Source organism: Pocillopora verrucosa, chromosome 14 (assembly GCF_036669915.1).
Source record: "Pocillopora verrucosa isolate sample1 chromosome 14, ASM3666991v2, whole genome shotgun sequence".
Taxonomy (NCBI): Eukaryota; Metazoa; Cnidaria; class Anthozoa; order Scleractinia; family Pocilloporidae; genus Pocillopora; species Pocillopora verrucosa.
The window spans coordinates 6,812,886-6,839,923 of record NC_089325.1 but is presented as its reverse complement, the minus strand read 5'-3'; the positions used below and the strand labels follow the sequence as shown (position 1 = coordinate 6,839,923).

The 27,038-nt window shown below is 37.6% G+C and overlaps 3 protein-coding genes and 1 long non-coding RNA gene across 4 annotated transcripts; 2 read left to right on the top strand and 2 right to left on the bottom strand.

The window, feature by feature from the left end:
• Positions 1-1,897: 1,897 nt before the first annotated feature.
• LOC131794856 (melatonin receptor type 1B-B) lies at positions 1,898-3,820 on the top strand. The gene has a single exon (XM_059112422.2). The coding sequence runs from the start codon at positions 2,206-2,208 to the stop codon at positions 3,184-3,186; it is 981 nt and encodes a 326-aa protein (XP_058968405.2). The 5' UTR covers positions 1,898-2,205; the 3' UTR covers positions 3,187-3,820.
• A 734-nt stretch (positions 3,821-4,554) lies between these two features.
• On the top strand, positions 4,555-11,397 carry LOC131794804 (CCR4-NOT transcription complex subunit 7-like). Its single transcript, XM_059112358.2, has 7 exons — positions 4,555-4,703; positions 4,838-5,070; positions 5,306-5,499; positions 5,897-6,058; positions 6,286-6,463; positions 9,312-9,389; positions 9,518-11,397. Exons 2-7 carry the CDS (start codon positions 4,960-4,962, stop codon positions 9,644-9,646), a joined length of 852 nt encoding a protein of 283 aa, XP_058968341.1. The 5' UTR covers positions 4,555-4,703; positions 4,838-4,959; the 3' UTR covers positions 9,647-11,397.
• A 343-nt stretch (positions 11,398-11,740) lies between these two features.
• Positions 11,741-16,071, bottom strand: LOC136278105 (uncharacterized). Its single transcript, XR_010716195.1, has 3 exons — positions 14,920-16,071; positions 14,701-14,756; positions 11,741-13,744 (listed from the first exon to the last, which is right to left on the bottom strand). It is a non-coding gene; the product is annotated as an uncharacterized lncRNA (long non-coding RNA).
• Positions 16,072-16,758: 687 nt separating this feature from the next.
• On the bottom strand, positions 16,759-27,002 carry LOC131794767 (motile sperm domain-containing protein 2-like). Its single transcript, XM_059112314.2, has 20 exons — positions 26,968-27,002; positions 26,829-26,886; positions 25,920-26,038; positions 25,456-25,495; positions 25,004-25,090; positions 24,179-24,264; positions 23,767-23,835; positions 23,498-23,558; positions 23,358-23,396; positions 22,885-22,939; positions 22,654-22,723; positions 22,228-22,298; positions 21,502-21,610; positions 20,482-20,559; positions 19,828-19,934; positions 19,386-19,485; positions 19,060-19,156; positions 18,652-18,778; positions 18,122-18,263; positions 16,759-17,944 (listed from the first exon to the last, which is right to left on the bottom strand). The coding sequence occupies exons 1-20, from the start codon at positions 26,977-26,979 to the stop codon at positions 17,810-17,812; spliced, it is 1,662 nt and encodes a 553-aa protein (XP_058968297.2). The 5' UTR covers positions 26,980-27,002; the 3' UTR covers positions 16,759-17,809.
• Positions 27,003-27,038: the final 36 nt, after the last annotated feature.

The following is a 27,038-nucleotide window of genomic DNA, read 5'->3' as shown; positions in this document are numbered from 1 at the left end:
CCAGAGGACGGTAGATCTTGGCAATATTACAAACTAGCATGGTGCCGAATAACACTGTCACATTCTTAAAACCTGGAGTCTAAAATATTAATTGCGCAAAGTCATCACTAGATCTCGCCGGAAATATCCAAATCGTAGACGTGCCGTGAAAAAGCGTAATTTTCAATGTGACGATTATATTTACGTCTGTATGCCAAGTTCCTGTTTAGTTTTTGTGGTTAAGCAAAACAGTTATATATCCTGCTTGCGAAAGGCGATGACATTTTCAACATTTATGTCATTGTATCAATTTATTTGCCTAATCTTCTTCTGTTTTCTTTATTAGTGTCTGGTCGTTGTGTCGTGGAAGCCTAATCGTTGTCAACAATTTCAGCATTTAGGACAGATTCCTGGCAAGGTTGCTTTCGATTTGCCATGTCTAAAAGCTCTCTTTCGAGCGAAAAACGTGGCTGGAACATTACGTTTTGAAGCATCATAAATTTAGATGTATTTTACTCGGCAAATTTCGCTTTTCAAAGTAAATAGACTTAACTCCCGGTCATGATCAAATTATGAAGATATTTAGTGATGATTCCGTTTACGAATAAGGAAGGGCCATTTAATTAGCAATTGAAAACCAATGTTTGGACGCTGCAGTTGACCTGAATTTTGAATCACCAAACTCGCACCACCCTCTTCATTTTCCAAACATATCCTCCCCAAAACGCTGTGAAACCAATCGCAACCTGATCACACGGTTCTTTCGCGCTTGAGACAGTTTGATGCTTTTGAGTATAAATTCTCTCCAGCTTCTTGTAATAGTCCCTATTTTCGCTGATTAGCAGCTATTACTCTGCATGGTTTTATTTTACTTGGGTACTCGGTAAAAATGATTTCCGCTGTCGGTTCTTACGCGAGTGAAAACAGCATATTAGTTATTCAGGGGTACACTCCATATAAAGGCGGATTGCGTGTCACAGATCGATCCGTATCAAGGAGTCCGCTTACAGAAGAACTCCCCTTACCTAAGGCAAGTGATGAGTTTTTATGATAACGTTTATGAAATGGGAACAAGATTCAGTTTCTAAATCTGGTCAGTTTTAGCTTCGTACACCATCTCGACAACAATTCTGAAGGATACTGATAGTAGAAGTAGGCCGTCCTAGTCGTAAACAATCATTCTACTCTTACCTAGGTTCCACTTCCAGTTCCTATTGCTATCAAAGTTGATTTGAGTAAACATTTCCCTCTCCCTGCATCTTGTAAGCGTCCTCGTAAGTCTTGTAAGTCCTCGGTCTTCATAAGCCTGAGCCTTGCCCATAACCTCCTACAGTGGAACCTCTATTTAACGAAGTGCCGAAGGACTGGGGAAATTGGTTCGTTATACCGAGGACTTCGTTCTAAAGAGGTTCGTTAAATCGAGGTTCTACTGTATGAATTTTCAACTTCTGTAAATTCACAGCACAGCGACAACAACGCATAAAATTAATCCTGAATTTTCAGTTGATGTCAAATACCTTAAAAAGGCTTGACCGAACCTTTAAATAATAACAGAGATCGAAAACTATTATTGTTTCGTGATGCCCTGTCTTACAGTCACCTTGTTTTGAACATTATTTTTAATTTGCCCGGAAGCCTTTCCTTCCCCCGTTACCTTGTATGTAGGTCCTCAGCCTCTTCTATTGGCCCATTAAATTCATCTTGAGAATTCATGAGTCCAGTTAGAACTTATGACAGTAATTTTTAAGACACTACTGTACTCGAAAGCAACTATGTCAGAGTTATTCAACATGGAAACTTCAATTTCAGTCTTAAATTTTTTCGACAAAATTGAAGTACACCAGCCATCACACATGCGCACCACCAGAACTTTAAAAGTTCTTGATGCCAGAAATACTTCATTTTCGTTTTCGAAAGTTTCGGTTTCTGCGGTTGTGTGGAATGCGGCTAATATAAACCACAGTAACGCATTTTTTAATATTGTCGATAAAAAAATCTGCATATAATGTTTGGGTTCATTATTCCGTAGCTTTCAGGAAGGAGAGTGGGCAGGCGTAAATTTGTAATCACCGTGAAACCACGAGGACGATTCACAGCAGACGAGTTGTTAACAAGGTGTTAAGTCTCTCGATAATTCATTGGAATTGTAACATTTATTTGGAATCGAAGATTACAAACATCTGCTGATCACGAAAGTGGACAACCTTTATACCTACTCAGTCTAAAATGAATGCAACACTGAACGCAATTGAAATATTCGCCCGCCAGTTACAAGACCGTTCTACTACAAGTCAAGCCACAGAGTCGTTGTTCATGTTGTTGATCAACTTTGTTTCCTTTGCTGGAAATCTTCTGCTCGGAATCGCTGTCATCAGAAACCCAAATCTTCGCAGCACTGCTCCCAACATGTACATCATAACTCTGGCTGTCTCAGACTTCCTGATGTCTCTGCTGGGAATTCCGTTTTCAGTCGCTTCTCTAATCGTTGGAAAATGGCCGCTCAGCAACTTTTTCTGTCAACTTCAAGGCTTCTGGATTCTTCTTATGTGTGCCGTTTCGTTAGAAACTTTAGCTGTCACTGCCGTCAACAGATATGTTCGTGTCACCCGATCCCGCGCGCTATATCAAAAACTCTTCAGCCTAAAGAAAACGAAGATAACAATCGCGATTTTGTGGATCCTGGCATTGTTTGCGCCCCTTCCATACATCGTTTCTGGTCACGAGTTTTTCTTTCACACTGGTAAAGTTTTCTGCGCGCACGATTTAGAAAGTTTGAATCAAGGATATGGGGCTTATTTGGTTCTTGTTTACGTGGCTATTCCACTAATGATCATCGTTATTTGTTACACAAAAGTATTTATAGCGGTGCGCAAACATAACCTTCAACGCAGGCAACGAAGGAGGCAAATGGACCTGCGATCCGACAGTGGGCTATCTGTCGAAGAAGTGAACATTACAAACATTCTCCTTGTGGTTGTAATAGGTTTTCTAGGCTGCTGGACTCCCGTATTGGTGATTGATATAATCGATTTTATAAACGCGGATTGGAAACTAAAACGGCAAGTGTATGTGAGTTACACTTGTTTTGGATTTTCCAGCTCTTCGTTAAACCCCATCATATACGGTATCATGAATCGTTCAATTCGAGCGGAGTACTTCAGAATTTTTAAAACCTTGAAGAATTTTGTTTTTAGACAGAAGAAGTAATCCAGTGGTAGATATAAAGAAGGTTTTGGAGAAGGTCTCCTCCTTCCCCTTTCGCCCTTTTTTTATAAACCAATACCTAAAAATACAAGACCGAGGCGACAAGATATTTCTCAAACTTATTTTGGAAATAAGGAACTTCCTCTTCCCAGTGATTCTTGCAAAAAGAAGATCAGAAAAGTAAAATAAAACGTAATTATATACATTATACTTTCGTTTATTAAATCAAGGAGGTGTAGCTTTTCTTCATTTAGTCATTTGTCGGCATAGCAGAGTTAAACAAACAGAATAAAAAATAAGCATTATCACAGAACTGATTTAAGATATAATCAGAGGCTTGTTTACTGAATTATTTTCTACCTAGGACATGAAAAAAGGAATAAAAACACAGCAAACTCTCTCTTGAAATTATTTCAACTCTGGCCTAGAATTAACTTCTTTCAGTTTACTCCCGTTAGTATCATGAACTGTCGCCTCAAACTGAATGTACACTCAGCGCAAAAGACCGATATTCTTCTGAGGTTATGCGAGCCAGACACAAGACAGGAAAAAGTTGAATAGCTTTCAATATTGGCCTTGTTCCTAAGGTTGTATCTATCACGTTATTTTAAGATCATTTGTGAACTAAAAATACATTTTCCGCCCTGGTCTTTGTAGCGAGTTCTTCCACCTTATGCGACGAGTTCTACCACAAGTAGAAAGTATAGTATACTAGGGGATTTACACTTTTTCGACAACAAATCATAAGTCTGTTTAACTTATCCTATAAGTACGAAATCAGGTATTACGCTTGAGAGCTTTTTGAACATATGCCCAGCGAAGGATGCCATGCTTTCATAACATCACGCACGTTAACGGAAATATCTGAAAGCGGTCAGTTGTTTTGTAGTTACAACTAGTACTGAACACACACGGTTCCAGTCCCCCCCTCACTCCATCTCAGCCAGTCATAAGGGGGTTGATGATAATCGTTTCACAAGATAATTTGGTTTAATCTCGTAATACCTCCCACCCACCCCACCCCCCGATGCAGCGCCATAGTTTCGTTATTCTTGATAATGTAAATTGGCTTTCGTGTATAGTTTCTGGAGCTAAAGGTTCGAGCGTGAGCCTTACAACTAGCAATTGTTCCCTCATGTTGGAATGAATATTTCTGAATAATCTTTGACAGGAGCACATGGTGGGCTCCTCTACTTGATATGAAGTCGAGGGGATTGTTCAATAATATTCACTCAGCCTGAGGAAAAATAATGGAGTTATATCAGGCATCAGGCATCTGGCATCTGCGTTGCTCACCTGTGTGACAGATTTCTCGTTCCCAGATCTCTTTAGTTCTCATTGGCTGCGGTTTCTTTCGAAAATGAATGCGCTTGAAGAAATCGAATTATGCGCAGAGCGCCATCTTGCGGAAGACCGGTATACGAATTTGTACCTGTTTGGGTCCTTGTTTCTTGGGTCAAGTTGGACTGTTTCTCGAGTTTAGAATTCAGAACAGGAGCGAATTGTCTGAGGAGACAGAGGTGAGTGTTTTTCTGTTTGAATTATTATCCTAAACATACTTAATCATCATTTGATGACAGCTGTAGGAGTCGCCCCACATGATCGATAGGTGCCACGATATATTCGAATAATTTCGAGTGTTTTACTTCTTTAGATCGTTTTTCACGGATTGCAGGGACTCTCCTGCAAGGGTTAAAGTGGATTTACTTATGTATAGAAGCACCTCCAGTTGACCGAGGCTGAAAGATTAGGTTGGTTCACTGTGACTGGAAAAAAATGCCATCCACTGTGAATAATTTCAACATCAGAGACGTATGGAAAAACAACATGGAAGAAGAGTTCGCTAAAATAAGAGATGTAGTAGAAAACTATCCTTATGTAGCCATGGTAAGAGTAAAATATTTCGTTTTAACCTTTGTTGGAGTAAATTGCTTTAAAAGTGAATCATTCCGGTGGTTAACATCATCAAATAGTACAAAGGCCTTTGAGTTAAGTATTGGTGAGCTCTTATTGCTTATTTCTTGACTGATAGAGGAAAGCTTGCATAGTTAATAGAATTGTTTTTACCTGACAATGCAAATTAACTAGACAAGCTTAATTTTACTTGTTTTTTTGATGGTAGGACACAGAATTTCCAGGTGTTGTGGCAAGGCCTATAGGAGAGTTTCGCAGCACTTCAGAGTATCAGTATCAACTTCTAAGGTGTAATGTGGACTTATTGAAAATCATACAACTTGGCTTATCCTTTTACAATGAGAAAGGACAACAAGCACCTGTTGGAGCCACTTGCCAGTTTAACTTCAAGTTTAACCTAACGTAAGTTTTATTCTGCGCAACTGTGAAACAAATCACGGATGCAAACAGCACAGAAAATGTTCAACACAAGCTTGAATATTTCTTGAGTAAGGCCTGCTTATCTCAACCCATGAGAAGAAGTGGGTTGAGATAAACACAGATGGGTACCTCTGGTGGCAGAGGAACAATAAGCACCTGGGCTTCAGAAACTCTGGCAAACTATAGAAGTGTGATCCACTTAGCACATGAACTAGGTTTTTTTTTCAATTATCAGAATTCTTGTTTCAAAATTTAAAGAGGTTGAAAATATTCTGATGTAGTTTGTGGCTGTCAGAAACCAAACATAATAGGTCTAAACTTTGCAAACGCACCAGTTTAACAGTATTTATTCTATTGATTTTACAAATATTTACCACAGAGAGGACATGTATGCCCAGGACTCAATAGATTTACTCAACCGAGCAGGTATTCAGTTTAAAAGGCATGAAGAAGAAGGAATTGATGTGAATGACTTTGCAGAGCTTCTGATAACATCAGGACTTGTACTGAATGAAGATGTCAAATGGCTATCATTTCACAGGTAAATATTACTAAAGACATGCTGGGTGGGAGATAAGTTTCTTTGCTCAGTATTGCATACTTTTCTCATATTTAAAGGTGTACAAGGTTTTCTTTTATGGAACATTATGTTTTAAAACTCATATTTTGATAATCATTGAGTCTTCCATAGAGAAAGATATTTTCCTTTATGTTATTCAACATTTCCTTCTCTTCCATTCTGATTTTGTGGCTAAATTTTTTCACCAGTGGTTATGATTTTGCATACCTGTTGAAAGTGGTGACAGCACAAAATTTGCCAAGCGAAGAATCAGAATTCTTTGACCTATTGAAGATCTACTTTCCAAATATTTATGATGTTAAATACTTAATGAAGAGTTGCAAGAGTCTTAAGGGTGGCTTGCAGGAAGTGGCTGAACTGTTAGAGGTAAAGTTATAACTTACAATTCATCATAGCTCAATCAAATTGTAGCAATTATTATAATCTCATTAATAAGCCTTTTTGGGATCTTTATATATATATATATATATAGGAAGTCTGTAAGTCGATTTTCGCGTGGAACAGTGCTCAATACGTTGAAGCAGAGCAGAATATATATATATATAATGAGAGGAAAAAACGACGCAACTACATATCCCGACAAGCCTGTTTCGTGACTCGCTTCACTCTTCAGGGGTTTAATGAAAGAATATTCATGTGACTATCGTTTATATACTAAGAAAATTTACATAATGCGCGGTAAACTTAAAACTTTAAAGTTCAGCTGTTGCGTAGCAACGCTTTGTTTCTGTGTCGGCATGAAGATACGAGTTCGTTACGCTTATTTAGTGATGAGAGGTCGGGTCGGTAAATTATCAGGAATTTCTCTTTTAGGCATAGGTTGCATCTTTTACTGGAGCTGCTGTAGGGAGAGTTAGATGATAAGACGCGCCATGAAATAGAGTAGTCAATGTTGTCGTTCTTGAGTGTCCAGATGTGTTTGCTAAGTTCGGTAGAGTTTTTGTGCTTGGCGTGGCGGAATGATGCGGTGTGATTTCTGTGTCTTGTTTTGAAGTCGGTTTCTGTGAGTCCAATGTATGTTTCAGAGGTGTTGTTGTCGTTCCGTGTGACGGTGGCTTGATAAACGACTGAGGATTGAAGGCAGTTACCATTGAGCGGGCAATTGTTCTTTTGTCGGCAGTTGCATGTTTTGTTGGTTCCCGTGCCGTCTTTGTTGTCTTTTGTGTAAGGTGGGTGGGACGAGTGTAAGATGCGCTTGTTGTGGTTGTCGATGACCTGTTTGGTGTTGTTCATACAGCTGTAACTGATTTTGATGGTGTTGCGGTTAAATATCTTGCGGAGGCTGTGATCTTTAGGGAAATGTTTGTCGATTAGGCTGAGGAATTTGTGTCCGATATTGGTGCTGACGTTCTTGCTAAATGGAGGGTTGTACCAGAGGATGTTGCTTCGCTGCCTGTTTTTTCGTTTGGCAGTCGTGGTGGGTTCATAGTGTAGGGTGTATTGATATCCGCCTTCGTCAAGTGCTTTCTGGTACGGGGGGGCGGCTTTGTCGAATGAAGCTTTGTCTGATGAAAGGGATGAAAGTCGTTTGTTGATGCCGGCAGGTATGTTCTTTGTGGTGATCGGTGGATGATTGCTCTCGCGGTGTACGTACTGTAGTGTGGTGTTAGGCTTTGTATAGGGCTGGTAGGTGCTGTTGTTTAGGTTGAAAGTGACGTCTAGGAAGTTGATGATCTTTTTGTTTGCTTCGATGGTGATACGTAGTCCGTTGCGGTTGAAGATACGGCAAATTTCCTTCTTTATGTTTTCGGTGTCTCTCGGCGCGGTGTTGGTGGTGGCTAGTCCGTCGTCTCTGTAGAGTCCTACGTTGATGTTGAGGTCTTGTAGCTGTGAAAGGAGGAAGCTTCCTATTAGGTCGCACGTTTCGGCGCCGTCGTAGCTGCCCATCGTGACGTCAAATGCCGTGTCTCCACCACGACTGCCAAACGAAAAAACAGGCAGCGAAGCAACATCCTCTGGTACAACCCTCCATTTAGCAAGAACGTCAGCACCAATATCGGACACAAATTCCTCAGCCTAATCGACAAACATTTCCCTAAAGATCACAGCCTCCGCAAGATATTTAACCGCAACACCATCAAAATCAGTTACAGCTGTATGAACAACACCAAACAGGTCATCGACAACCACAACAAGCGCATCTTACACTCGTCCCACCCACCTTACACAAAAGACAACAAAGACGGCACGGGAACCAACAAAACATGCAACTGCCGACAAAAGAACAATTGCCCGCTCAATGGTAACTGCCTTCAATCCTCAGTCGTTTATCAAGCCACCATCACACGGAACGACAACAACACCTCTGAAACATACATTGGACTCACAGAAACCGACTTCAAAACAAGACACAGAAATCACACCGCATCATTCCGCCACGCCAAGCACAAAAACTCTACCGAACTTAGCAAACACATCTGGACACTCAAGAACGACAACATTGACTACTCTATTTCATGGCGCGTCTTATCATCTAACTCTCCCTACAGCAGCTCCAGTAAAAGATGCAACCTATGCCTAAAAGAGAAATTCCTGATAATTTACCGACCCGACCTCTCATCACTAAATAAGCGTAACGAACTCGTATCTTCATGCCGACACAGAAACAAAGCGTTGCTACGCAACAGCTGAACTTTAAAGTTTTAAGTTTACCGCGCATTATGTAAATTTTCTTAGTATATAAACGATAGTCACATGAATATTCTTTCATTAAACCCCTGAAGAGTGAAGCGATTCACGAAACAGGCTTGTCGGGATATGTAGTTGCGTCGTTTTTTCCTCTCATAATATTTATTTATATATATATATATATATCCAACGGTCTCTTGAGGGATGGGAGATAATAGAGATGGTGTTTGTCTGAAACTTAATCAGAGGTAAAACTCTAAGGTTTTTAATGATATTGCAAAAGGTAGCTGATAACATTTGACAAATTGGTATTATTCATTTTGCTTTGAGTGTGATATAAGGAAAAAGATCAGAGTACCTATGAAGAATCAACCCTAAACATCCAATTGTGATGCTGTACCACCCAGTGGTAGAACATTGGAGAGTGGTGTGCGAAAATTTTGAAGTTGTGTGTATCAGTTTCTGCGATTTAATTTTCAACAAAAGGACAAGTCTTGAGAAAAATAGAACAATAAAGTGCCCATGCAAATACTTGATAGATATAAAAACCAAGTCTACATTTTAGCTTTTTTTTCATTTCTTATAGCTTGAAAGAGTGGGACCCCAGCACCAAGCAGGAAGTGACAGCCTATTAACAGGAAATGCATTTTTTAGAATGAGAGAGGTATATCATTATATGTTTATCTTGGAGATGCAGCCCTTGTTTTACTGAGGACAGTATCTGATCAGAACAGGTAAAGAATTTCAATTTAACCATTTTAATAATTTTTCTCTGCATTTTGTATCCTACAGATGTTTTTTGAAGATAATATAGATGATGCAAAGTACTGTGGACACCTTTATGGGTTGGGAACATCATATGTGAATGGAGGGCAAGCATACAGTGGGCCAACTTCCAACAATAATTCCAATTCATCCTGATGCTGGCTACTGTACACTGCTTCATGCAGCTTTCAATTCAACAGGTTGTAAATCTGCATTTTAACTAGGCACCCAAATGTTCTTTTCCTTTGGGGAATCTTAATGAGATTTTTAACTGTTCCTAAGTTACAAGATGCTTTGCTAGGGTCCATATCCTTTTCATCAGTTGAAGATTTTTTAAGAAGATCAGTTTACTAAAGACAAAAACTGCACAGTTCTGTTAAACAACCTCTATGAACCAGCAATCAGATAAGTGCATTTATTTGGAACTCCTAAAAACTGATAGGTCATGGTATTTCAAAGTTTGAGAAATAGAAAGTCTAAGGCCCAAGAAACAGGTTTGTTTGAAACTTCCTTCTTTTGCTTCAATGTGACAACTTATCTACTCAAAAAAGTAGCAAAACTGAATTGAGCTTATCACTTGTTGAACTCTCAAGACATTTTTTTGTGCAGTTTTTAATACAATGACACTGTAGATATTTAGTATTTTTATAGCAAGATTTTCATGTAGAAAAATTTGACAGGAGTAAGGACAGTGGCAAGTATAGTTATGATGAAGAACTGATTAAAATCTTTTTAAAGTTTTTTTAGATTTAACATGATCGTTGTAAAAGATAGATATATATTGCTCTTTATGCATGCTTAAGTGTACATTCATTTTAGGATTGGACCAATTGTGTTAGATTCCCTTTTGCCTTTTCCCTTTTTGTGTTTATCGTACTTGCTGTTTAGATTTGATGGGCAAGCACAATGAAGCCAATGTGTATGGATTTGAAACAATTTCAAATAATTTTACAGTGAATGCAGGATTTGGTTCTTCACAAAAACCTAGTGATTATCCAGCAATTTAAAGCAACATCTTCTAAAGAAAACAACAACAACAACAAAAGGAAACAGAGTAATCTTTTTTAGGTCATGATACGTCCACCTTTTTTCACCTTCATGGAAAACATGGAACATGGTGAGATGATTAAATAGTAACTTGAAACAACCCTCCTACAAATCAAGCAAGTTTAAGTCTTTACCTTGGAAGTGCTTGGTTGGAATCTAACAGTTTTTACACTAGTGTAAAAAGGTTTGTTTATTGCTAAAGCATGCATTTATAAATATATATATCGAGTCTTGTAAGTAGTACTATAAGAAATTTTGCAACTAAAGAAAATTATTAAAGTTAAATGTTATGGTAATGATGCAAGGAAATCCAGGCTCTGTTTGGTTGTTTTGATTATTAACTTTATTTATATTATTGAATCACCTAACTTTTGTGGGAAATCATTGAATCCTAAGGAGTTTGAGCCAATTGTTACACATTTCATTATTGTAAGGGTAAATCTCCACCTCATATCAACTTTTTTTTCATTACAATCACCACAGGCCTGTAAACTTTATATGAAAGGTGTTTCCTCTAGGCCTAACTCACTTTAGAAAGGTCTCCTTTTCAAACATCTCACTATTCTAAGGGTAAATCTCCACTCCATATCAGGTTTTTTTTCATCTACCATTTATACAATCACTGCAGGCCTGTAGATTTTAGAGGGAAGACATTTCCTTTAGGACTAACTTACTTTGGAAAGGTCTCTTTGTCTCAGTGGTAGATCATTGTAGCCTTGCCTTAGCTCACCATCACTCTGATGATTGTTTCTGGAATCTGGTGGCACTGATGTTGTGCTTGAATTTGAGAAAGCAATACTTAAAGTGAAACCTTACTTCAAGTAGCATTGGAAAGTGAGTGGGGATTGGAAATTTTTCTTAGTATTGAAATTGAAGTTTTAAGCTCTTAATGGATTTTCACTGTACAAAAGGAACAATGATGAAAAATAAATAAAAGAAAGGAGTTTTAGTTGGAGAGTAGGTAAAAAGGGCATGGCATTCTGGCTGCCAACACCATTTTTTCAGTGCTAAGTAAATTTAGACAGCATCAAGTGTTCCCAATTATGGTTATTCAGTTCCTCTGGCAAATTTATTGGCATGAGCACATCACCCACATTGAAAGCCAAGCATGAAGTTACTGGATCTTGTTCTTGAAGGTTGTGTCTTCATTACTACCATTAACTATTCATTAACACCATTTTGCACTAAAAAATCTTTATTTACAATCACTTATTCTGAAGTTCAACCCATACACTATAAACTGACAAGACTGTAAAGCAAGGTAGAATGTTAATGTAAGATTGTACTTGACAAAGCAACATTTTACAACAATGACAACAGAACAAAAACGAACTATAGCTTAAGTATCACATGCAATGAATATTTCTGTTGATCATATAAATCCAAAACTAACAGAAAGCATCCTTTACAAATTCATAGAAGATTACAATGACAACATTACATGTCATACCTAACTCAAAGCAGTCTCTTTCTGGGTATTTCACTGGGAAATTAATTCTTTAAACCCATGATTAACAGTTTTTTCTCTTTCTAATACCAAATTAATACAACTGTACACTTACTCTTTTCAAGCTCCCAAGATTCATTTCTGTATGTGAATGAATCTAGGTCCCTAGCTTAGACTGTCAGACTGAGCATCATACATTTTTAAGTATCCTGCACACTACTTGCATAATTGATTCCTTGCCTGTGCAGACACAATAAAAAAGAGGAAGCTCTATTTGTATTACCAATTCATTTCTTTCCTTCCCTTGATTAAGCAATTGCCTAGACATGGTCTGTTTATTTTCATATTATCAGTAATTGCACTTTTGGAAGTATGTCATGTTTCATCAGTTGTCCCTCTTATCTCCAACGTAGATTCAGTGTGCATGACCTCAGTAGCAATTTGCAAGAAAAGTGAACAAATTAATGATTTCAGTCTCAAGTATTCCCAAAATCCTAAATTTACAACAAAACCAAACACTTCAACTTTTGAAATTCCTCAAAATCTTTAACCCTTTGATCCCTAAGATGGCTCAACATTTTTATTCTCCTTACAATGTCATCCCTGAATCAATGAAACCATGAAAATAAAGGAAGCAATCAGCAACCTAAGAGTCCCTTGATTTTTAAACAATTTGTCATCAGCATTTTAGGAATTGTAAACAGAACAGTATGGAGGACATGCATACTGGTGCTGGGGTTTCAAGTTAAACAAATATCTTCCCACTTGAGTGTGTTCATCCTTGAGTACCCACTGTTGAGGCATGCTGCATCTGTGCATCAGGGTTGTCAAAAATGTTAATGATTAACTGGACTTGTCAACAAAGTAGTGATACATAAACAATGTGCTTCCATGCTAAACATTGAGCTGCAATCATTCAGAAAAGTCAACACATTTTTTCAGGGTAGGGGGTGAAATGTGCCAGATGCAAACTTATTTTGACAACTCTGGTGCATAAACTATGTACACACCATATTTCCTAGAATAAACACCCAAGTTATTATTTAAAAATTCAGCTAAAAGAAAAGGCACTTAATTATTGAGGGGGTAGGGAGTAATACAAATTAAAATAACAGATAATGCACATAAAGGAACTCTGTAAGCACATGCAGGTAGAAATAACTGGAACTGACTTATATGGAAAAGATGGTATTCTCCTGCCCCAATTCCCCTGCAGTTGAAGCTGAAATGGAAGTACTCTCCTATCCTGATTACCCTGTAGTTGGAGCTGAAAAAGTTGTAAATGAAGTGGCAACAGGTTTTTATTGTATTCCAACTATTTAAAAAAGTGAGGAAGGAAGGGGTGCTTGTTTGGTATTGTTGCCTATGAGGTGGGGACCATATGAGAAGGGTGTTTGTTCCAGGAAATATGGTACATATTAAAACCTACTCATGTTACAGTGTGGGGTCAGAGTAAAGGAATTGCCATTGTGCAACACTTGCTTGTGCTTACAACTCTCTTATTGTAGTCTTTGGTAAGAGAGAATCACAAAACCTTCAGGAAATTTAAATCCTTTTCTCCTCATATCCAATCTGACCACTATGTATTTACAGCAATCTCATTCCAGTCTCTGTTTGCAGAAGACGCAAAAGCTGAAGTCCATAAGATGAATTGTGTTGCGGTGCTGTTGGCATAAAATTCTTTTTCTTCCCACAAATGACTTTCCACATCCCCTGCACTGTATTGTTTCCGGAGATCTGTTACAGTTACAGGCAACCTCCTAAAAATAAAAAACGCAATGTTTGATGTTTCTGCACTCCATTATTAGGAACTCCCTAAAGATTTTTAATAGCTTTACACTAATAAGTAACAGCTCATACATGGGAAAATAAATTGTTAGATTACTGAAGCAAAAAGGCAGAATGCAAAGATAATTTTGAAAGAAAAAATTTTAAAAATCAAAATAAGAAAGACAAGAAAACTGATGAGGTCATTGTCAACAAAACTAGTTATATAGATTGCAAAATTTGTAAAGTGTGTTTAAAGTAAATGAAGAGCAGGCTTTTCCTCAGTAAAACTTTAACAGTTGAATAAAAAAGCATGTACCAGTAAGTAGGCATACTTTAAATGTTGCTGGTGCACTCTTTACCATTAAAATCAGTATGCGTTTCCTCTATACTGTTCTCTTTACATTTCATAGGCTCTAACAAGGAGAATTTGTTCAACAATCATGAGCCTCTCTGACTGGTGTTCATTGCTTTGTATGTGTGATTCAGGGCGATGTGCTGAGAAGTTAGATGCTAGTCACTGAGAGGTCTAGTGCATTCACATTAACATTTGAGACTGGACAGTCCTACGGAAAAACCCGTCGTGAATAATGACTTATCAGTAGAAGACGTAAAGAAAAGCATGAAACTACTTTTTTTTTTACTGTACCAACTGCTTATGAAACTTCTTCAACTGCTTAGGAAACTTCTATTCAAGGTGCGAGATAACGTTTTAACTGTTTCTTAATAAAACAAATACTTCAGCACTGAGCCACAATGCAAGGAAAGCTCTTGTAAGGAAAAACACCTTCAGTTATTTCTTGCTATGCATCACGAAAAAGGATAGATTTGAGAAAGAACTAAAGTAAAAGAATATATGTTTATTCGATAAAAACAACACCTACACGCCAATTCGCACACTGACTTGAGCACAAACACTAAGAAATACCAGAAAGATAGAGGTACTCACCATCCGAGGTTCGTTATTATTTTTTTCCGAAGACTCAGTTACGTTTATTGCTTTAGCTGCAATAAGAATAACCGAAAATTATCTGTGAGTCAGCTGTCTTCAATCTGCGAGCAACGCTAACACTAGCAAATTTTATCACACCATTAGCCTTTCAAACTACCAAACAAAAATCATTGACATAAACGAGGGGAGACTGTCTTCCATAAATAAGATACTTACAATCAGTGTGATAGTAGCCGTACATCAAGTTTCTATTCATTTTAGCTGAGGATTTTTGGCTGGCTAACGTATTGCTTCGACTGAAACCTAGTTCTCATTAGCGAGGTCCTCAAATGACAACTTCACTGTGTGCGACCTCACATGTGCGCTTTTTTGGCGGGAGACGTCACTCACACCCAGACCCTGGGGATCGTGGGAAATTTATAGGACTTAAAAAGCGATATGATATGATTGGTGCGCTTTTGTCTTGACGATTAGTAAGCAGTTCCTCTTATTTGCCGCCAATGCAGTAGTTACAGCTTTAATATTCTCTCGGCAACGATCAATGAAGTGAAGGCACCTTAAGACATTATAATCATTTTGTTCTTTTGCCCTTCTACACTTTTCTAAAAGTGATTTCCGCCGTCAATTTATTGACTATTTGATCTGATCGGAAGCAATTAATGTCATGCTTTGAGTCAGTTGTTGCTGACTCGTTTTAAGATCTGTCGAAAAACTTGGTAGCAGTAAAACAAAAAAAGGAAGAAAAAGTTAATCGTAGTTGTCACGCAAAAATACTTATTTCACCTTCGGAATTTTATTTTTTTAACCGTTTAAACTCTGGAAGTAAACAGTTCCACCCACTCACCAACAAGGGCCACGTGTGTCAAGAAACAATACCACCCAAAATAGACTCCATGCAAACATTAGCAGTGCATCTGGAGAGAAAAGATTACTCATGAACCCTCTTTCCAAGCCCTGTCTATCACACCCGTCATGCAAAACGATTGCGCCACAAAATTACGTCTGCGTCAGCTAAATTTATGATTTTCTTACGACCTGGGTATGCATGAGTGATTATAAATAGTTATTGAAGTGAAATACCGGAATAACAATCTTCCACTTTCTTCGTAATGATGCTCGCTTTTCACTATCGAAATAGTTTCACGTAATGTGGATAGACCTGTTTGTTCGCTTACAAGAGGGAAACGCACATCGAAAAAAGCGAATTTAGATTTGAATGATTTGCGCTAAGGTTATCTTGAGTAAGGTGATGCCGCCAAAGTGGTGGAAGAAATATTTCCCTTCATGTCGGATGAGAACAATAGGAACTCGTTTGCATTCAATAGGTGAGAACAAAAAATTATTTCACACCACCTTTTGATCGTTAACGTTATTTTAAGTTATTACCGACTTGATGATCAAAAGAGGCGAAGCCGGAAATAAACGATAAGCTAAACAAAAAAACAAAAAAGACAAAACAAAAGGGAACGCAACAAACAAACTCTGAATAAATGAGTGGAGGAGTATATGAATTATTGATTGATCAAATGAATAATAGAAAGGAGGGAGTAACTGCATTGGAAGGTTGGGGGGGGGGGCGGGGGGAACTAACACCAGTTGCAAAATGAGTTGAGTCATGTTACCACTACAAGAGGTCACAACGCGATCCAACACGTATCCCCCCCCTCACCCCCCTCTTGCAATGGTGGTAGCAAAGCAGTATCATGTACAAAACCTCGACGAACAACAATGAATCGAGGAAGGGAGACTGTATTTGTTTTCCTAGCACTGTAGATTACTTCTCGAACTTCTGATGAAGTAGGGAAATGAACTTTCTGCGCAAGGTGTCTCAACATTTCTGCAATTGGTTGTAGCTTGAGCGATTTTGCTGAGCGTAGTCTCCGAAGTGGTACCAAGAGTTTTACCACTGCTTTGCAGTCACAACTTCTATAGCATTCTCTCTCTCTAACTCCAACTATTATTACTATAATAACGTACTACTATAACCATAAACTGCGTTGAATCACATTAAGGATTTCTTACGGAGATTGAAGGCAAGACATCATGGATTTCGAGTTCTCAAAATATTTGTATATTTTCCCGTAAATTAATTTAAATCTTTTACAATGTTTATGCCAATACGAACGGTAGGAATAACTACAGATATTGGGGAAAAATATTGCAAGAACTGATCGCTTAGCTTAATAATATTGTAAGTGAAGACAACTGTTGGATGGAAACTCTACAGGGCTCATATTAATAAATTAATGCCATCTATTGACAGCCATGTAAAGAAATAATTTCTTTATTTATGGGAAAAATATACTTTTCTTTCGAGTGTTCAGAGATCACTTACTCGTTGTCCTATGTTGTTTAGCTAAATCGTCCAAAATCTTTCAAGAATGGAGTTTAGAAAAATTAAAGGACACTCTGGTCAGAAAAAAGAACTAGATTCGCACCTACTTGACGGGTAATAATTGGTCATAAAAATTTTGTTGATCACAGCCGCTGAAATCAACCTAATCCACGCAAAAGACAAGTTAACAGAATTTGAACCTGTAACACTCAGCATTTGCGCAAAGGGAATCAGTCCAATTTTTATTTCTTGTTCCCCAAAAAAAGGAAACTAAGGCTTCAATTTCAAAGTTAGTCAATGTTTCCGCCTCATTTCTTCTCAAAAAGCGTTCAATTGAAATTTTGACAAGTAACGAAAACATTTTTTGGGGCGGAGTTCCCTGAATAAAACGGACTAAAAAAGTTTTCCGCCTTTGGAAGTGATGCATTTTTTTCCCCGGAATAGCGCACATGAGTAATGTAAAGCGGCGAATTCGCGACGAGTCATGCAAGGTCACACCTAAACGCACCTCTACAACTTGTTCCTGACATTAAAAAAAATCTATAAAACCGTGTTCAAACGTAAACGGCAAATTCCATCTTTGATTTCGCTTATAAGGCCCAAGTTCAATTCTTGCCAATGGTTATTCAAATAACCGCGATTCTAAATCACTCTGATCTATGAGCAACCGTCGAGTAGGTTATGTATTCCAGAGAGCATTAGAACGTTGCACTTTAAGATCAATTAAACCCTCTTATTCATTTTGAAGGCCCGTGGACACTTGATGACATATTAAATGAGGAACGTAGCGTAGTACATCACAATGGCGAACAAAACTATCATGGCGGAAAAGAGTCCCAATTGAACTTTAATGAACACATTAAGACCTGTCTCTATGTGCGAGATTTTTCTGTTGCTGGTATCAAGCTGAAAAATAAGAAATGTGCAAAATTAGCATGAGCAAGGCTTTGGCAGCTTGTCGGTGGAAAGTGAACAACGACGTGTGTGAAAGGGGTGAGGGGGGTATTCCACCCTTGTTGATATTAAATACCCCCTCCCCTTCCCTCCCCTTCCCTCCCCTCCCATCCTTCCTGATGTACTTGCCTTTTTCTCCACGTCACTCAGCTGTCGTTGAAGAGCCTGAATGCTGTCGATGGCCATACTAAGAGTTACTGGTTTACCTTCCGCAATATCAGAATACTGACCGGAAAGCTGAGAACTAGACGCCAGAAATCGGCAGCGAAGTCTGAAAGAAAATTCAGAGATAGGCTCAAACGAGCAGGGGGTGGGAGAGGGGAGTTTGGAAGCGCGCTCAGTTGAACTCAATATTCGACGCTCTGACTAAAAGAGCTACGTCATCGGAATATCTTTATTAAAAAAGAAACACCTAAGAACTACAAATAAACCAAAAAAACAAAACAAAACAAGAAGAGGAGAGATGAGGAGAGAGGAAAGAAACAAGACGGAGAGGCCTGACACGGTTTGCACGAGAAAAAATAGTAAAACAAGTTGGGGTCTTGGATAGCTGTGCCAGAAGTAAAAGAGAAACAATGAAAATGAAAGTCTTCGGGATGTACTCGCGACTGTAACTCAAAAGAGTTAAAACACAAAATTTACTGGGGAAATATTCTAACCTGTGTTCCACAATATTTGCTTTTGGTATCGTTTTCCATAATGTAGCAAGTTCACTTGGCGACTTATCATCCTGTAACTCAGTCGACATCACCAAGAACTTGTCTTTTACTACGCTGGCAGCATGACCTAATGTAACACCACGACATTCCTTTATACTACTCGCGCTATACCAAGGAACTAATGATTATTTTTAGTTACCCTCCCTCAAGGACTAAATAGAAAAGAGAGGCAAGCACTAAATTACTGCAAACCCTGTAATCTTTCTCCAATAAATTACCATCAACGATTAGCTGGGATTTTTTCCTTCAGCTACTTTCTGATATTTCATAAAAAAATAATAATAATAAATAACACTTCATGGTCCTCTTATACTGAGCAACCTCTAGAAAAACATTTTCAAACTTTACCTGGCTGTAAAAATACGCTGACATCTACAGAGGAGTTTGCAGGAATTATACCCGAGCTTGGTCGGACTCGATAACTCTCTGGAGAGGTTGTCTTTACCTGTAAAATGAAAAATTAGCACAGTATTAGCGAACAATGTCTACAATCTTTTACTATTCGCGTTAGGCTTGAGTTTTGCCCTTTTCTCCGATCCGGTCCTCCATTTTCGGAGGGGAAGCGGGGAAAAGAAGTGCGGGCTCATTTACCGAACAGCAGCTACTTACGACCTGTTGGCAGTCACGACAAAATTATATAAAGTAGTTCTATATACAAATATAAAACTACTGACCTTGAAAGCTACTGTTGACAAGGTGTTGTTGGTGAGCGACAACGATTGAAGAATTTCTCCAGTTGAAGTTGTTCCGGTGAAAACTAATTCCTCCGCTGGCCTGCAATTACCAGAATCGATCAGAATTACGTGCTACAATAATCATGGCGACACACTTCGCGATTTTATACGCCGATCGCCATGATCTGCGATATAAATCGCCAATATTTGATATGTTAGATGTCGGCGATTTTCGCCAGCGATCAATTTGCCGCGATTGGAGGATAAAATCGCCAAGTGTGTCATCGGCTTCAGTTTGAGGTTTGGCTAAAAACTTAGTAGATACGTCAAAACGAAGAAGGTGAACTTCTAAAAAAACAACACATATGCAAAGATTGAGAGAGACTAGAACGGGCTGCCTTACAACAATATGGAATCTGAAAGTTTATTAAACAATACTAACGTAATACTAAGCAGACTTCCTGTTCTAGTAAAGCCGTCTGGAGGTGCTCGTCTTTGTGATGATCTTGAACTTACAGCTCGAAGAGTGAGCTTTGTTGAATTATTCCTCTACACAAGAAATAAATGAGTCAGTCTTTAATCTAACCTTCCTCAACATGACTGGATATTCCCCAAAATTATTTCGGGGGTGTTTTATGGTCGTGTGTGAAACAGTAAAGGTCAAAGAAAAAAATTGTTATTTCATTAAAATCGTAAAATGAGAATGGTAAAATAAATTCATGAAATTCGTGGTTTCCATGAAGTTGAATGTACGGTTGCTTTGTCTTTTTCAACTCCACACGAGAAAAAAAAAAATCAAACAAAAACTACAACAAAATGAGCTGCACGGAAGTCAAGAGGTACATAAGCCGGTATCTTGCAGCATGGGTGGCCAAACAGGACACCGCAAAGTCATGCCCACTTTCGAAGCCTGGTCAGCCAAATAATATAAGGTTTACGTTGTTCAGGTTAAGTAAATTTAGTACAGTGACTTTTTCGCATCACTCGCCGGCTTGCCATATCTGTAACATTCCCAAAAGGAACTACAAATAAACTACTACTAGAAGTCACAAGATTAGGAGCGAGAATTATCGGGTTAAAGTCGAAAATATCAAACCTGCTTTGAATTCGACTGAGAAGATGCATTTTCAAGACTCTGGTCGGCTGCAGTAGAAGGCGCATCCTCAAACGTCACCTACAAGTAATTAAAATAACAGCAAGAAAAAAATTGAGAAAATCGAAAGCTTACAGGCAAAGCTCTGGTAAAACATGCGTTCGATTTGAATAAAAATTCCTGTGAATCTCATATCCCAAGAACTCTACAAAACGAACAAATTATGAGTCAAGCGGCAACAAAGAATTTCTTGGATGGTTGTTCTTTACAGCAAGACGAAAAAGAAGCTGGTTTGACCTTATAAGAGATGTTCTCCATAACTGGAAGTTTAGCCGATGTAAGATTAATCATATGTCTGACAAAGTTAATCCTAAGTAGCGGAAATGAATGCCGAGCGCTCAGCACCGCTAGGGCAGATCATGTCAAACATTCGTAACAATTGAGTTGTAAGAAGCTTAGAAAACATGAAAATGATTTAACTGGGGCGAAGAGAAAAAACATGGTGATGCCCAAGGACAACTATTTTTTCTTATCATTATTCGTTTTTTTTTCCGAGGAAAGGAATTGCGTGGGGAAGGAAGGAAATTGCCTATCTAACAGCCGGTTCGGTGAGAAGTCACGCAATGCTCAGCCAAGCGAGGAAGCATTACGTGACCTTCTACGTGACGAATGCGAACCAGACTACTCAGAGAAGGAGGGAAAAAGTGAAGGGAGATGAAAGGAGTGGATAGAAAAGGTGTCAAGAAGGGACAAATTATCGAATCACAAAGATGTTAAGTCATGGTTTGCCTATTCTGGAAAATTCGAGTTCTCGTTAATTCCCTGTGATCATTATCTTTGTTCTGACAGGCCGTTCTGCAAATTAAACTTTGGTCTAAGTTTGCGAAAAAATAAAAGAAATGCATTTTGTAGGTCTCTGTGAAAGGAATAAATCTCTCTTTATGGCTTTGTTAAATTCTAAATCATCTGTACAAATGATGGAAAGTGTTATGAAATCCTTGAGAAGTTCATCTCCCGAAGTACCTTCTTTGTATTGGACGGAGGAGCCTCTTCACGCGCATCTTCACAACTGTCATCGTCAAAATCATTGCCTTGGTTTGCGGTACCATTTTCAATGAGGTTATCTTCTGTACTGTTGTCAGATAGAGAAAAAAATATCGCATACGATATAAAATATTGGTCTGCAGTACGTATTTGTGCAGGCTGAGCGAACAATCAAACTCTGCCGCAACATTCCGCATGAACACACCCTTATTTCTTTGATTGGGTTTTACAGATTTTGTGCTAGAAACACATTCAGAACCACAGAGAAACAGAGAGCCGAGCTTAATATACTTAAACTGTTGTAATATTATCCTTGTGTTCTCATTGGCTAAGCAAGTTCGGCACGATTTAAGCCTTAAATCTTGCCAAACATGCAAAATTTTTCGGAAAATCTTTCATAAGATCTCTGATATAAGCCCTTTATAATTTGATAAAACTTTGCAGAGGGAGGGCTGTTAAATGGGCCTCTGACAGGCTGGGGATAAGGAGACATGTCAAAGTTAGACGATTTGAGGGGAGAATTTTTTCACTTCCTGATTACAAAAAATGGTATTTGATATAAGAATAAAAGCACTAGTTACTTTACTACATACAGGTATAAAAGATCAATAAAAACATTCAAAATACTTAAGAAGTAGCTGTAACCTAAGATAAAGTTAATGTTATTTTCCAGAACGGCTTGTGGTAGGAAAAACTTGTGCTTACTTTGTGGATTCAGTGATACCAAGACTGGCAAGAGCTTCTTTTGTGGGTGGATAAGAATATTCATAGGGATCCTATTCAGAAAACATAAAAAATTATTCTATTCAACCTGACAATTAACAATTTCACCAATTTTCACAAATAAATTATCATCAGCTATTGGCTCTATGCTGTATGCTCTCAATTCACAACATGCCTAAATCAAAAAATGAGAAATAAGTCATTATTTTAAATATGACTTGAACCAGTCTGATTCCATAAAGAGATGCTTTTGTCCTCTTCTGCCTACGCTTTGATCTAGGATAGTAAATCTATCCTAAAAGGCACTAATTTTGTGTACACAGTTTATTCCTCTTACTCTCAATTTATTTTCACTCAGAGTTCAGGATAACCATGCAGAGGAAAACTTTTGAACTATCCAGCACTTACAGTTCCACCTAATCTAACAAGTAGCTTGTCTTCATCAACTAAATCCAAAAGTTCAGGTTTGTTTAAAAATCTGAAAGAAGTAAAAAACCATGAATTTTAATGACAAGGCTTGCATGCCAGCATGGATTTCTTGAATTGGAGTCAAGCACACCATCTCTAAGCCAAAATATCTCCTTAAGCAGCAAAAAATATCAAACAGCTCTTGAATAAAGTATAAATCTTAAACTGAACCTGATTTTTTTGACAGCTTCAGGGCTCAGCCATGACTTGACAATTTTCCATGTTGCTGTGGTAAAGAAACAAAACAGATAAAACGTGAATCCAAGAAGATGCAAGAAAGGGTACTCCCTACTTATAAAAGAAGTGATTTAGCAAAGTTGGTTGAGAAATAATTATTAGACTGAGGGAAGTTTGATGTCCTACCATCCTTGGAGACCCATGGGCTGTCAGTTGATTTTCAGTCAGAGTGGAAGAGCCCCTGAGACTGGGCTCTTCCACCCTGACTAAAAATTTACTCATAGCCCCTGAGTCTCAGAGGATGATGTCCTGCTCTTAAAGGCCTACTCTGACCAAAACTCACCTCTAGAACAAAAATATCCACTGAATTATGAGTAATCCTTCACAGCAAAGAGTAATTCCATTGATCTACTTCAGTTAAATGTTTATGTTTTATATGCAGATCAGTACGAATTAAACAAAAATACCTGATAAAATCCAGGGCATTTCCACGACTACTAGCCATGCTAATGATAGGAAAGGGAATATATTTTACATTTAGTAACCAAAGGTGGACTTGCATCAGAATAAAGAAATTCATGTTATCCAGCTTAATTTCATCTCCTACCCAATGTCGATGGAAAGTAATCTCTGAAACAACTTATGATAAATTTTACAAAATCCAGGTCCTAAAACAGCAACAATAAAAGAATTACATTTTGTAACAGTTATTATAATAATAATTATCGCTTGTGACCTAATTTCAAATATTGATGTCAGAATGTTGCAAATTTAAAGAAAACTAAATAAAGATAAGCAACATTTTCCTAAGAATTGTATTCCATAACTCCACCTTCACATAGACACGTAACATATTTTAAATATATCAAAGCTCACCATATTTGATAACCCAGTATCCTGCATGTCAAATAAAAATGTTACTTTTCTGCCAGGGAACATTTTGACCTACAACAAAAGAACTATTAATTACTAATGTAGATATAAAATCATGAAATACACCTGAGATACCATGAGCACCCTGATACTTCAAAAACCTATCATTTTATTGCACTGGTAAACCCATAGAAAATTGAACTTTATATTATAAAAGCAGTCCACCGCACTTTCTACCAGTTTAATGGCATACGTAAAACAAAGTCCACTTGGGATGTTGGGAGAACAATTTATTAAATGTATATATCTCCTGCTGATGTGCAAATAATGAGTGCAAAAAAGCTTCAAAAAGGAAAAAAATTCAGGTGAAGACTTCTTAAAGTTTTAATTTAGACAATAAGTCAATGTGACTTACATGTTTTTCTAGGAGGAACACAAGGTACCTCTTCAATTCTGGATGTTGCTGTGGATCTTTTTTGTAAAGTTTTCCAATGTAGATGACTGGCAAGATATGATGAAAATAATTATATTCAGTAAGTAACTGTCCCAATAATAAACAAAGTCACATAAAAAAGTCAAGTTCCCAAACATAGCTAGCCTTCTATAAAATTGAGAAGAGAGGTTGTAAATTTCAAGCTTGGCCACAGAGGAAAAAAAGTTGTTATTTTTTGCGAAAGTATTAGATTCAGATTTTCCTTTATCCCATGAGCACAGTAAAACAATCAATCACTTTCCTGATTGACTGCTGATGAGGTTAACCTTTTAACTCTTATAAATGATCAAAATGTAGCTTCTCCCAACTACATCAGAAATCTTAAACCAAACAGATGACCAGAAAAAGACAAACTTTGTCAGCAAAGTTGTTGTTACAATCATGATGATAACACTGACTCAAAGAGAAATCTATCTAAAGCAGTTAAAGTTGGAGGAAGAGATTCCAATCAAATCTTGGGAGGTCAAGGATTGACCATTCAAATTGGTTAGAATCCCCATCTGAATAAGATACACCTGTCAAAGAAATCATCTAGATCATTATCAACCTTCATTTAAAAGATCTCAAAATAAATTCTCCCCACTTTTTGCTGTACATTTCTCATAGCAAATAGCTAAAATAATTTACCATGAAATCAGTCAGCATTTTCTCTTCCTCCTCATCACCTTTTGGCCTCATAGCATAATGATATTGTAAGCAAAAATAACTTATTGGTTCTCCATTGGTTAGAGGGGGTTAAACACTTACTTAACGTATTTCCATCTCTGTCCCGGTTATATGGAAAGAGGAAACCAGCCTCAAACAGTCTCCGGTCTACAGAACGTTCTGTAAGTTCTGCACATGTAAATATATCATCAAAAAGTAAATCAAGACATGTTAAAAAATGTATTGAATAATCTATGCATCACAAATGCAATTATGTGCAAAATTGTATTATCAATCCTTTAAACCCTAATATCAGTATGCAACTTCACCACACTGTTCTCTGATATATTTTTTTGTATTGTTTATCCTACTTACAATCAAACTTTGTCTAACAATCTAGAGCTTCTTGAGTTTGCGACCATTTCCTTTTTCTCATGACCTCAAGGTTTGATTCAGGGGTGTTAGATTTGGGAGAAATTAGAAGCTTATCACTCTTAGAGATTAAAAGGTAAATCAACTTGATTTTGTGAACAAGAGTAGACCATTAAACATACCATTAACTCCAAATGATTTTCTCCATCTTAAACATTCCACCTAGCAGAAGAAAGTAGAAATTTAAATCATTTCATGAGCACAGAGAAGCAATGTTTCTTTATTTTAACAGTTTTTTGTAACAGAAGTTCAAAGCATGGTGCACCAAGCTTTACATGTAGGTGTAAAATAAAGTTGATCCAATCCGTGTTATAGGTAAAATTACAAGACCATTTGGATAATACATTCTTGGTGGATGGACAGTGTCGAGTAGTCAACAACCGTAAGGTTTATAACAATGTCAGTGAATACAAAACTGTCAAATTAAAATTCCAAACACTTATCTTCAAGATTTCATCATAATAAGGATGCAGATACTCTCAGGAAAGTTTGATTTATGTCCATCAATAAGAGAATCTAAGAATTATTTCTTCTCTAAGAGAGGTCCACTGAAAGGAAAAAAATGACTTAAATGCACATAACTTACCAAGACAGATAATGCAATGTCTACATCCTGCTTGCGAGATTTCAGAAAGCAACTCAACCAGAAGTCCTCATCACGGACTCGTTTCACGTCTTGTTCATCAAATTCTTGCAAAATTGCACCTAAAATCAAGGATTGGTAGCTTGTGACATTATGAACCCTAAAGATTAATACCACGCAATCTCTGCCCAATTCCTGTCTCCTACTCATCTTTTCGTGCACATCCACTTTCTGTGACTCAATACTTAAAGGCTTGTTAATTTATTATAGGATAAGGAATTGGGTATAGGGAGATAAGATAAATGTGTACGCTTGAAAACTAGTGTCACTCGACAATGTGTTGTTGAATGATGAAACATTACATTTCAGACATAAAAAGAAATTAAAAATTATAAGAGGAGAAAAAATCCTTAGTGCGAATGAAAGTAGCCTGCCTTAGCATTCAGCCCTGATAATGCGGAAAAATTAAATTTGAACCAAGAGAGAAAAGTAACTTGTAGGAAGAAAATGACGTCATTGTATTTTACTAACACCAAACTGATTAGTACCACAATGAAACTCTCGTTCATAAAATTTAAGACAAATTGTTTAAAATCTGTTAAATGGTATTGTTGAAAACATTTTAAATTATGGAAATTCTCATCATCAAGTAATTATGTTTGAATTAGTATTCGATCTGAATAAAGTTTCCGCGTTATTTGGTGGCATGAACTGGTTCGAGATGATTCCTCCAGTTTTTTTACCGACATTCCTTACGAAAGCAAAAGGCTTCTACTACGTAAAATTTAACGTACGCTGAAGCTAACCTAGTGAGCACAGTTTCCACGTTAATTTTCCATAAAATTCGTCGAACTTGCATACAAAAACACAGCTGAGAAATAACTCAAAACATGCAACCTGGGAAAGATTTACCGTTTTCATGAAAAAACCGCTGCCTGAGCTCATCGATTCGTTTGGCCTCTAACTCATTCTGTCAAAAAGAAAGAAACCGGTGGTATTTATTAATCTCGAAATCAAAACAAAATGCAAAATGCATGAATTGCAAGATTACCTCCTCTGCCATCTTTGAGTCACGGGTTTCATCGGTTTCTGTCGGAAGAACTCAGATTAGTTCGTGAATTT